We start from the raw sequence: 12,265 nt of genomic DNA, 5'->3' as shown, positions 1-12,265 counted from the left end.
TGCTGCCGTGAGACTTGGCTGTGGCCCGTGGCTTATATGGCATCAGTAGTGGAACTGAGCAAGTTAATAGAACTGTTGAAACATAGGGATGCTGTAGATCCTACCATGTTCAGAGGCAGTATATTGCCAAGGGTGGGAGAGGTTTGGAACTCATGCCTCTTGCTGACCATTGTTGGAAACAAATGTAGGAGTTTCTGTGAGAGATGTGTATGGCTGAGTTACGGCAATTAAATATTTTGCGTTGAGGTGTGTGGGCCCTTGCTTATGACCTTTTAAAAAATCTACCTCAAAATACTTGCTTGTATTTAGAAATACATAGCATATTTTCACTCGATGAGCAGTAGGGAGACCCCTTGCAGTATAATTGTTACATAGTCTAAACCAGAGGGTAGGGAGCTAAATGTGGCCCTCAGGATTGTCCTCAGGCAACACACCTTCCTTGAGTGTTTTTGCCTGACTGGACTGTGTCCTTGAACTCTTTGATAAAGTTTCCTGATGATCCTCATGCTGGATTTGAATAAGTAAGTAAGTAGATTTTTGGGGGGCTAAATCGACTATTTAGGGTTTTTTTAAAGCCCCCACTTTTTGTCTCTTGCAGGATCTTTGAAACCACATGTATACCATCTTCAGTCCCTGTTCTCAAAACTATCAGGTGAGTTAGAATAGGATTTACTCTGGTGCTAAGATTCAAGTTTGGTGGAGGGGATTATGAGATCACAGTGAGTAAAACACAATATTTGACTGTAGCAGAGCGGTTTTTCCATTAGAGAGCATGTGCATCAGATTTAAGAACCCTGGTTTTCTAGATCATCCCTCCCCACCTAGTGCCCTCCAGATGTTTTGGACTACAATTCCCCATCAGCCTTAACATCATTCAGTTGGGCTGGCTAGAGCTGCTGGCATGTTGCTGTCCAGAGCAACTGGAAAGCAGCGATGTAGATGCATCTTAACTATCTCTCTCCCCCCCTTCCCCTTTCTGAATAGGCATAATAACTACACGGGACGGTGGCTCACAAGGTTCAGAGCCATTTGGGACCCAAAGAGGGATGACTGCTTTGTGGTGGGGAGTATGTCTCGACCAAGGCAAATTGAAGCCTTTCATGCGACAGGAGATTTGGTGCATTCCTTCCGCAGCGAAGACTACCTTGGCTCTGTTTGTTCCATCAATACCTGGCACCCTACCAGGTACATTCTTGCAGGTGGTAACTCTAGTGGCCGCCTCCATGTTTTCAAAGAGTGAAAAAAAGTTGAAGAGAATGTTGAACCTTCAGGTAACAAAGAGTATGAGTTGCATTTTGGTTGTGTTAGGACTTTGTCCCTGGAGAAAGACAAATATATTCAATTTCAAATCTTTCTAAGTGATATAGATTACCAATAACAGAAATAAATAAGGCTAGCCTTGTTATTCAAATGCAGTGACTTATTGCAGGTTTCTGCAAGGTTGTTTATGTGAAACTGTTAAAAGGTTTCAATATATTTAAGTTCATTCATAGTGGCTTAAAAATCTACAGAGCAGGCTGTGTACTAGATCATGTTTAATTCAGAGGTCAGTTGCTAACAATTATTCTGAGATCAAAAGGGTGTTTTGGTGTGTATCAAGAGTGGTGAGAAGGCACAGGCTTTCTCTTAACACCCACTAACTTGAACATAAGCAGCATGTTAATAATGCTTATGCATCATTGCAAGATGGAAAATGCAATTATGTCTGTTGTGTAGTAACACCAGATGGCACCTTACACCAGGGAAGCATTCATAGTAAATGAATCAGTGTTAGACCTGCTCATCATGTTCAGCTTTTTTAAAGTACGCACAATAAATGCTTTGGAATCTGTGTAGCATCATGTGGTGGTTGTACCAAAATCATATGGATGATCTGGCAGTAAAAGTGTATATATCCAATTTAAGTCGGTTAATCATTCAAGTTCTGAAAACGTTAAGGACAGAGAGGTTGAAAGAAAATTTCCACAGTAGCAGGTAGCATTTCAGGAATTGTCTTAAGCAGACATGTCACATGAGCAGAAGCATCAATTTACTCAACAGAGAACATTTTCATCATAATTAAATATTTATTTAAATTTAAAAATACTTCTATATGGCACCAATGATTTATGCTAACTACATGTTGAATATGTAGAAAAAGGTACATTATTTTGAAGGGAAAATGTAACACAGCATTTGGCACATGAAAGGTTAACGTCTATATTGTTATGAAAACTAAAATTCACATTTTCAGGTAACTTACTTTCTACTGCTTTTAAATATGCAGTACGCTAGTCCTTATTAAGAGTTTGTTTCCTCTGATACAGCAACCTATGGAAACCACCACAGTTTATACAAATGAGACCAGGAACAACTTAGTAGTAAGTGAAACATGAAACGTAACATGGGGCAAAACAGGAAAAATGACTTTTTTTCAGTTGCCAGCTGGAAAGTTTTCAGGATAAAACATTTGGCAAAAACAAGACACAATCCATTAGGAAGAGGTTCTGCAGTGCAAGCCCCAGAGAAATGAAAGTGCACGGGAGACCTTAACTCTAGGATTGTGGCCAGAATTTTTTAAAAAGTAAAGTAACTATCTAAAGGATTTGCCACCATCAGTATTCATAAGTTGTCCACTTTGAAAATGAAAATGTCCATTGTACAAAATAGTTACAGATAACAGGACAGGTGTGTGGCATGATCAACAATACCAACAATTAAAACATGAAATAAATACTGCATCGTTATCTGGGATGGAGAATGTTAAAATTAAGACTTTTCACTCACTGCATAGAAGCATCGTTTACTACAGACTGAGGTAGGAACACTACACTAGAAGTTAATTTTGTTGCTCTGTTGCATAAAACAGTGTGTATCCTTGTAAAATCTATCCCTTGTATCTTCTTGGCAGGCATTCAAAAGTTTGTTTTTATGTACCTGTATAAGCAAAAGTGAAAGCCAAAATCTCTCTTGGCTCTTGTGACTTCCAAGCTGGCAGTTGCAGTTAATGGTCAGTAATCAAACAGATCCTTGTAGCACTTCCACGATGTGTTCAAATAACAGGGAATCCTTTTCTAGTGTACCGTACACCCACACCCACACCCCAGTCTGCGTCCAGTAACCTTTGCCAATATTTAGTGTATTGCTAATAGTGTCATTGTGCTCTTTTTTTCCCAAATGATGAATGACCAGCTGTGGGCAGAGTGTAACTGAACTTGGAAAGGAAATCAGTGCTTGAGATTCCCACGCCTATCCACGCACCCTCCCATTGGGCAAGTCCTGGCAGTGCTTCAGTTCTGCGTGAACTTGAAGGGCTTGTGTGCCTGCTGAAAATTGTAGTAGCCAAGTAGCCAGAGACAAGATAAATGAAACCAGCCTCTTGAAATATTTCTGATTTAGATTCCCAAGTGACTTGAAATCTCTCCCTGAGATGAAATAAAACACTTGCCAGTCTGATTTCATTCTCTTGCTCTGCTCATCTTGGTGAGTACTCTCACCATGTTTAAAATTTATTGCTCCTTTTACAAATGAGCTGCTATTTGTCAGGCTTTTAGATTAGACTATCCACATCACAAGACAAAAAGTAGGAAAAAAATTTCTGAATTGCCTTCAGGATGGAAACGTGTGGGTCAGATTGTTCTATGTGTTTTCATTCCAGTGCTACCTCCCCCACGTCCTTAAGTTCTCCATCGTTTTAATGGCACAAGGTAACCCATTTTCCTTCCTCCAGAAGTTATGAGTGGGTTAGCTTGATGCTCAAATACCATCCTAAAAACAGCCATAATATTTTGTTTACCACCAATCACTTTGAATACCACACTATATTCACCTAATTCATAAAGTAAAAAAGACTTGGTTTGCTCGTTAACAAAATAGCATTTTGTTCTTAAAATATATAGGTTGAAACAAGTTTGTTCTTTTGTAGTACAAAAACAAGTACAGCTTTCTGAGGCAAAATGTCTTTCAAAGAAATAGGATATGATCACTACTACTTAATACAGCAAGACTCGGTCAAGTATAATCAAATACATATATTTATTTCCCCCATATACTAACTCTTGCTTTATATGGGGACTTTACTGCTCTAAGAAAAACTGCATTTCTGGGATCCTAAAGGTCAGAAGTTGAAATTCACAAAGGACAGGTTTCTCCTAGTCACACTTTTCAACGCTAGGGGGAAGAATTAGATTTACACCTCGTTGCTGCCTCCTTGTCTCTTGCCTTACCTATTGCTTATAAAGAATTGAGTGTGTTTGGGTGACCCATATGGTGTCAGAACCTTAATCCCCCCTGCCCCCACCTTCAAAATTCCAGATTAAGCCAGAAGTTTGATTGGTAAGATAGCAAGACTATGTTTAAGGTGGTAGTGCTGTACACAGTGGCAGTTTTAATAAAATAATAAAATACTAAAGTTACAACTCAGTAGCACCATTACAAAAGCTCCTGCATAAAATGACGCTGCCTTCTTGAACTAGTGTCCTAGCTGGAGGCTGGCACTTAATGCAATAATCAATAGTAATAAAATAAACTCTCTTCACTTGAAATTTTTGAAATGGCCACCTCTAGGAAAGCTTAAAATTAAACTTGGAAGAGTGCAGAATAATTTAAAAGTTGGAAAGCAAACCAGTTGAAGACACTTCCAGGAAGAGGACGTGTAAAGAAATGGGCATTGTTTGAATCTGGCGCATGTGAGAAAGTCTTATCCCTTTCTTCTGCTTGGAAACAACTCTCCTAGGCCGCTGTTTACTTTGATTCATGAAAGGAGGACTTATTTTATGTGCCGATGGTGCCACGATGTGTCCCATTTTTCTGGGAATGGGTAGCAGGGATCTTCTGCAATCCACCTGGCTAGTTACTAGGAGGAGTCCTGCCTTCAGGTGTCAATGAGTAGGCTGAGCACGGAGCGGATTTTGCAGGCAAACCATCGCCTGAGGGGACAAAAGTATTGATAATGGAATTGTTCAAACTCGGGGGTCTGGCGAATATCACGGAAAAAGGCAATGTCAAGGTCAGACTCGGTAAGGATGATCAGGAGGAGGAGCAAAACAAAGAGGAGCCCACCGGTCACAAGGAGCAAACGGAGGACACTGAAAACAAACTTATTCACCTGTTCTGCTTGGGCTCCGCCACCGCTGCCCACACCCTGGCACAAGGCTCGGAGCTCCCTCCCCAGCTCCTCGGCCTCGGCCACCGTGGGCGTGTTGGCCTCAGACTCCTTTTCTTCCTCTATGCTGCAAGGGGCTCCGTTGATCTGCCTGGAGAGCAGCATCAGCTCAAGGCTCTGCTCAGCTACCGGCGTGGGAAGGACGCTGTCCGAGGGACTGTAGACCTCGTCTGAAATGATGGCCACACGCTCGCTGCTCTCGACCCGGTAGGCCCGTGAATGCGGCAGGAAGGCATCGCTGTGGGAGGCTGACCGTACCGGGGTGGAGTGGGCACTGTCCCGCAAACACTCAAGCCCTGGAGAGAGGGAGGGAGAGAGGAAGAAAGGGGCTGGCTATGGAGAAAGATGAGGGGAGTCGCCAACGCATTAGCCAGCCTCAGCATGGAGGCACGGAAGTTGGGCTTTCAATATAAAATACTGTTTATCCCAAGATCAAGATATCACTGTAAATTGAGCATGGGCTATAATCTGGCCAGGTTCAGAAGAATCCTGGAGGAAGTTAACCTTCGGCAACCTAATTCAAAACATTCCTTAGATTCCTCTTCAGTGGTTCTGAATGCCAGAAATTCAAGCACAATGCAGGCTTGTGCTTTTTGGTGGTTTGGTGGAAATCGGTTGCATATTCCCAAAATCTGAAACTCCAAAAATTCCCCATCTGTATGGTAAGCAAATTTAGGGCATGTTTGTGAACACCTGGAGGCTTCCTGGCTGGATTCTCCTTCCCAAAAGAAAGAAATGGCTGTCACCACACTGAGCAGGCTGAGAGCATCTCTGAAGGCTTTCATATCAATGGCTTGTTCTGTCCTGGCCCAGAGAGCAGACCTAGATCTCATGGCCTTAAATTAAAGGTAGATTTTGGTTGGAAACATTTTGATGAAAGGAGTGACTCAACAATGGAACCAGTTAGTTGTGTGTTTTAGGAGGAGGGCTGTTATTTGCTGGGCAGCCATGTCTGCAAGGCTAGGTGGTCTACACAGCCTCTCTGCAGCACCTCTATGATGATAGAATTGGTCACATAAGAAAAGCAGGCCAAAGGGGGGCCTTCTGGTCCAGAATCCTGTTCTCTTAGTATCCAACCAGGTGCCCGTTAAGGGACACCTGAAAATAGAACCTGTGTGCAACAGCAGTGCTTATCTCATTTGTGATTCCCGGCAGCTAGTATTCAGAGGCACATTGCCTTCAGTGATGGAAGTGGAGCCCAGCATTCATGGCTAGTAGCTTCAATGTTGCCCCAACCTTGAGAAGAAGTGACGTGGAGCTAAAATGCATGGAGAAAGTGTGGGTGCATGGAGCACCACAAGTGATTGCACATAATCTTTACTGCTTACCTGGTTCAGAAAGTCGTGGCCTTGGTGAATTTGCAACAGCCCAGACTGCCCTTTAAAGTTCAAGGTTTTTAAATTCTTCTACTCTTTTAGTTAGGCCTATTGTGTTAGTGGCACAGTACACACCATTGCACACTGTTCGCATAGGCCCTAGGGAGTGACACTTTTTAATTGGGGGAATAACTTGCTTGGCTGATAAAATCTGCCAGATTTTACCCATTGTGGTTGTACAACAGATAAAAGAGGGCTATCTCGTTTCGCAAGTTAAAAATCCAGCATCTTGCTAAAAGGTTCCATCAGTGCTAGCATTTCCACCTGCCTGATCGAACCATCTCCTTTCCCACCCTCCTGTATGCTGTTCAGGTGGGGGGGCGAGCCCCATTGCATTAGCCAGAGCCCTTCGTGTTGGATCTCCCATTAGTGGAACTGCTTAGATGAAGCTGGCCCCACATAAAAACTGCCTTTTTGTAGCCCAAGGACACCACAGAAACTGGCAGTATACCCAAGAAGCAGCCTCTGGCTTCACCTTGGGTCTTGCTCTTGACACTGACCCAACTTCAGACATTAAACTCCCGAGCTCAGTTTAGCAGGTGCAACCCTGATGCAGATCGGCTTTTAATTTCCTCCATGGGGCCTTGCCAGGGGTCCACCTTTAGCTAGTCTGCTGTGTGTGTAGAAGGGGAGAAACCCTTCCACAGCCACGTGAGAAATTTCATTTAAAAGGGTCAATCTTGCAAAGGATTTTGTCTTCCCCCATTAAGATGCAGGTGGCAAAGCATTTGTAGCAAGCACACAGCATTCTAAAACCACACACCAGCAGAATAACAATGCATGGAGCTGGCCAGCCCTCCCTACGGAAATTAGCATAAGTGCATATGAAACAGTCTCCTGTCCTTGCGTTCCATAAATCACTTGAGACAGCTGCCTCCCAATTTGGCCACAAGAGAGTGATACAGCACATACGAAAAGGACTCAGTGGAAAGGCAAACCTGGCATTTGTGAATGTTTCTTTCATTAAGACTGAAACCGAAATCACATTTAAAATAACACTCCCCGCCCCCGGTAACTACAGTAGTTCCACAAAATAGACTCAGATTCCATTCCGAGAAAGGAGTAACAACGGATGAGGAGCTTGTAGCCCAAAGACCATCCTAACACCCCAAGGGAGGTGAATGTACAAATGTGCCCTTGGCTTTGTTCAGAAGAGAGATTAAATCTGGAGAGTGTGCTGCAAAGCTACACGAAGTCACCATTGTGTCCAGGCCTCACCTTCCATGATAGAGATGTGCACAGCTCTCCTTCGAGTTCTGGGGACGCTGCTTAGCCGTGGCCCATGAGTGATGGAAGGACAGCTACGGCTAGGAACCAGCCCTGCCCTAAGAAAAGGAAGCACACAAAACGGTGTTGGGAATGCAGCCTTCCATTCAGAATCAGAGGCGAGCCTCTTTAAGATTATGAGCCAAATGGCCCCTTCCAGAAAATGCAGGGGTAGAGCTGGAAAACACATCCCGGGTGGATTTTGCAACTAGCAGAGGAACAGTCTGCTTATACTGAGTCAGACCACTGGTTAGTTCAGGCCAGGACTATCTACACTGACTGGTGGCAATGGCTCACCAGCCCAACCTGGAGATTGAATATGGGGCTTTCTGGATGCTTTGCTACTGAGCTATGGATCTTCCTCTATGGGGAAGAGAGATGGGGAAGCTGTACCCCCTCCCCCATTTGTTACTGAACTGCCACCAGCTGCAGCCAGCGTGGCTTCTCGCAGGTGAGCCCACAGCTTGTCTTCCAAGCTGCCTCTGCTGAGCCTTACCTGTGTATTTCTGGAGGCTCCCTCTTGATCTTGGCACTAGACTCCATCACTTCTTTTGCAACTCGGCCACTGAAAGTGGTTGGAGAACAGAAGCCGTGACAATAGCAGAAACCACCCTTTCCCCCTCCAGAGTTTCTGCTAGCAACTCTTGCCTTCTCTAGACAGAGGAATCGGACTTGCTTGAAGCTCAAAAGAAAAGCCATCCTTCTTGGCAGACCCATTCAATGAGCAGAAAGGACACCCCCAGTATATTGGCTGTGCTATTTACTTCGAAAAGTTACGTTGTTTTCCTTCCCTTGTTGCATGGCCTTTCCTGCAGCACTTTCCTTGTCACCTATTACTGGCTTTTGCTTCTTGGCAGTGCACTAGAGTGCATGGAAGCAGAATTTGGCCCAGCTACGGCAGTCCTTTTATTTCAGATTTTTACTTACTGTATTTATATCCCACCTTTCATCAAGGCGGCTTTGTGGCTCTCCCCAGTTTAACTTTGCAACAACCTTCTGAAGTAGGTTAGACCGAGAGGCAGTGACATAGCTCAAGGACACCCAGCATGTCCCATGGCCGAGTGAGGGTACCAACCCTGGTCTCCCAGGTCCTACTCTGGCACTCTATAACCACTACACCTCACATTTAAATTCTGGCATACAACAAAACAGCTCGCTCAGAAAACAAAGGGGAAGGCACCTCTTGAATCCCTGCATTATATCAGGAACATCAGATGAGCAGCCTTGCCTTAGGGAGGAATCCAACCTCACCCTGTTCCAACTGTTTAGTCAGCACCAGCATTTTAACTTGCCTGATGAAATGATACCCACCACAACCCCGTGTGCTGTTCTGGGGGTTCTCCCAACCTCCCTCCACAGCCAATTGTGAGCTAAGCTAGAAGGAGCTCCTATCTTGGATCTGGCAGGGCCAGTTAGTTGGATCTGGCCCGATAATTTTATCTCAAATTCAACACAGCTGAACTTATAACAGACTCGTTCCTCAAGCCACCCAGAGGAAGCATCCAAGAACATACCCAGTAACTGCTACTTACGGTCATTATTTACCTGTATCGGAACCGACTCCCTTTGAAAAATAGGTTACTGCTGGACACAGTGCGGACTTGGCTTGACTTCTCCAACCTGAAACAAAAAAGCAGGCGTTGGCAGAAGGCCCATAACTTGGGTTTTGACAGCATTCTGCTGGCAGACTTTGTTGGAAATGATGTCAAAGCTCCTGCTCTGGGAGCAAGTAGAGAGATACAAGAAGCCCCTGCGCTCCCCTCGGTTTGGTACCCCTGCCAGTGTCCAAGGTGAACAGTTTTTTAACTCAGCATCTTTACTCCTCCAGAAGCTGCTCTTGACTTCCCCCTTTTTTTTTTGCATTCCAAGTCAAAGCGAAGGGTCTGGACATGAGAATATAAAAAGAGCCTGCAGGATCAGGCCAACAACCCTATCTAGTCCAGCATCCTGCTCCCACAGTGGCCAACCAGAACCAGATGCCCCAATGGGAAACTCCCCAAGAGGACCTAACAGCAACTTCCCCCTCCTGATGTTCCCAGCAACCAACATTCAGAAGCATTGCCACTTCCAAGTGTGGAGGCAGAGCACAGCTATCATGGCTAGTAGCCACTGCACTTGTTGCCCACCCTGCAGTGCCTATGCATGAATTTCAGACTCATGTCTGAATTTCAGACTCAATTTCAGAGAGTGAGGTAACTTAGCTGCAGAGGAGAAAGAGGTGCAAACTGATCCAGAGTGGTAAAGCAAATGCAAAAGTCTCTCCTTCAGTGAGATCCGCAATGGAACATTATCGGCTAGAAAAACATTCCGCCCAATCTTCCTCACCTAGAAGTAACTGGGAGTGCACAGGAGGCTTGGGGTTGACACCTCACTGCTACCAAACTGCTGGAGCTGATCAGCAATCCCAACACTGGTTGGGCTACTTCACTAGGAGGAGGAATGGGCTTGCTTTTTAGATAAGGATACGGGTTCTGACTGCTTCCACACTGCCACTATTTTGCAGGTACACAAGTAAATTTCAGTCATGTAATTAAAGTAGATTTTGTGCTGTTATAAAGCAAACCCAGCTTCTGGGGTTGGTGGTAAGGAAAGTTTTGAGAAAATGCACTGGAAAGTGTGGGTTAAGTGGGACATCGCATAGCATCATACAACCTCCACGCAAACAGAGTGAATGCTCACAGTGGGTGTTGTATAAACTTCCACACACATTTTAGCTCAACAAACAGGTTGTCTGGAAGAGCCCCTAGCCTAGAATCGTTAGGAGGGGTGCTTTGGGTGAGGCACTGGTTCTGTATAGAGGGGATCAAGGATAGAACAGAGCAGTCTTAATTGCATCCATCATCTGGTTTCTGGGGATGCATAAGCAGAAGACAATGTACCAGTGCTGCTATTCATCTGGAAAAGAAGCAAAAAGATTTGTGAAGCAAAACGGCAGCTGTGCTTCATGTTAATATAATGAGAAATGAGACGGCCTGATTGCAGCTTACCCAAACAGAACAAAGCAGCACACATTTTCTTGCAGCCCACCGACTACAAGGAAGCACACTAGAGAAAGCAACCTTCTATTTTATAAGCAAAACACCAAATTAGAGGGAGAGAACAAAGGATTCTGTTTGGGGGCTACCAGAGATGAAACACCTCTTCACAAATAGTCCATGTTTCTGGCCCATTGTTCCTTAGTTACTTCTCAAGCTGGCTGTTCAGTTGCTGGTCAGAAACTTTGTGGGGCCAAGATATTCTTGCAGCACCCAGTCAGCCTACACCTTGTCCTAGATCCAAACTGCAGCTAAAAGTGGGGTGGCCTAGGCAGAAGTGAAAAGGAAGCTGGCAGGAAAGCAGCCCTGATCCCTTCCTGCAAGTAGCTTTGGTGTTGTTGTTTTTTGCAGAAAGGAGGGGAGGCAATCCAGATTCAGAGAGCAGCCCCCACACATACACACAGTTTGCCCAGGCATGTTTCCACATCCACACCCGACACTGTCAGCGGCTGCTGGGAATGATCACAACTGCCCCACGGACAAAATTAATCCTGGGGAAATTTATTTCATGCTTACTTATAAAAGGCTTGATTTTCAATCCCACATTTCCAGAGGTGCTTGCAGGCTTCAGGAGTTGGAGCAAAATATGTCAGAACTATTTTCTTTTCCTATAGAAAGCCCAGGGGGAAAAAACCCATAAGGTTAATTCACAAGCTTGGTTCACAGACAACATGCTCAGTGAGCTAGCTTTAAATGCAAATCGGCTAAGGGAGCTGGGCATGTTTAGCCTGGAGAAGAGGAGGTTAAGGGGTGATATGATAGCCATGTTCAAATATATAAAAGGATGTCACATAGAGGAGGGAGAAAGGTTGTTTTCTGCTGCTCCAGAGAAGCGGACACGGAGCAATGGATCCAAACTACAAGAAAGAAGATTCCACCTAAACATTAGGAAGAACTTCCTGACAGTAAGAGCTGTTCGACAGTGGAATTTGCTGCCAAGGAGTGTGGTGGAGTCTCCTTCTTTGGAGGTCTTTAAGCAGAGGCTTGACAACCATATGTCAGGGGTGCTCTGATGGTGTTTCCTGCTTGGCAGGGGGTTGGACTCGATGACCCTTGTGGTCTCTTCCAACTCTATGATTCTATGATTCTAAATGCCCCGAATGCTATTTGAACGGAAGAAGGATGGGAAAGCAATTTCCCTGAAGGAGCTGTGGGTTTGCTTTCCATAAATAAATATATGTGGCTCTATAAGCAGCATCACGCACTCTGCAAAACCTGGAAACCGCTCAGCATAAGATGGCGATGGCATACTACAAGTGGTGGTGCGATTTTTACTTGGGCCGCGTAAACAGTGGATGAGATTGCAATGCTGTTTGTGAGGAGTCTTGCACAGAAGGCTCTGGCTGTTTGTTTCCACTGTCAGAAATAATGGCAGGATTCGACTTTCCTCCTGGCAATACCAACAATGCTACCTTTGCAAATGCACCTGACCCTTAAGGATACCT

General features: G+C 44.6%; 2 protein-coding genes across 12 annotated transcripts in view; one reads left to right on the top strand and one right to left on the bottom strand.

Annotated features, from left to right (window-relative positions):
- Positions 1–12,265, top strand: part of WDR76 (WD repeat domain 76) — a 66,979-nt gene that overhangs the window by 10,952 nt on the left and 43,762 nt on the right. For 2 of the 5 annotated variants that reach the window (XM_083412035.1, XM_083412036.1), the window contains 2 exons: positions 599–652; positions 985–1,831. In XM_083412035.1, coding sequence (XP_083268161.1) covers positions 599–652; positions 985–1,240 — 310 coding nt within the window. In that variant the 3' untranslated portion in view covers positions 1,241–1,831. Of the gene's footprint in view, positions 1–598; positions 653–984; positions 1,832–3,171; positions 3,436–12,265 lie in introns of those variants that run through there. The other 3 variants (XM_083412033.1, XM_083412034.1, XM_083412037.1) reach the window with 3 other exon arrangements.
- Positions 2,047–12,265, bottom strand: part of FRMD5 (FERM domain containing 5) — a 133,543-nt gene continuing 123,324 nt past the window's right edge. For 4 of the 7 annotated variants that reach the window (XM_083412047.1, XM_083412048.1, XM_083412051.1 and 1 more), the window contains 5 exons: positions 11,337–11,428; positions 9,331–9,405; positions 8,282–8,350; positions 7,738–7,844; positions 2,047–5,439 (listed from right to left, as the gene is read on the bottom strand). In XM_083412047.1, coding sequence (XP_083268173.1) covers positions 4,853–5,439; positions 7,738–7,844; positions 8,282–8,350; positions 9,331–9,405; positions 11,337–11,428 — 930 coding nt within the window. In that variant the 3' untranslated portion in view covers positions 2,047–4,852. The remainder of the gene's footprint in view (positions 5,440–7,737; positions 7,845–8,281; positions 8,351–9,330; positions 9,406–11,336; positions 11,429–12,265) is intronic. The other 3 variants (XM_083412049.1, XM_083412050.1, XM_083412052.1) reach the window with 1 other exon arrangement.

Source organism: Podarcis tiliguerta, assembly GCF_965153285.1.
Source record: "Podarcis tiliguerta genome assembly, chromosome: 14".
In the NCBI taxonomy this organism is placed as follows: domain Eukaryota; kingdom Metazoa; phylum Chordata; class Lepidosauria; order Squamata; family Lacertidae; genus Podarcis; species Podarcis tiliguerta.
The sequence above is the reverse complement of the archived record's forward strand: the minus strand, read 5'-3'. Positions and strand labels throughout refer to the sequence as shown.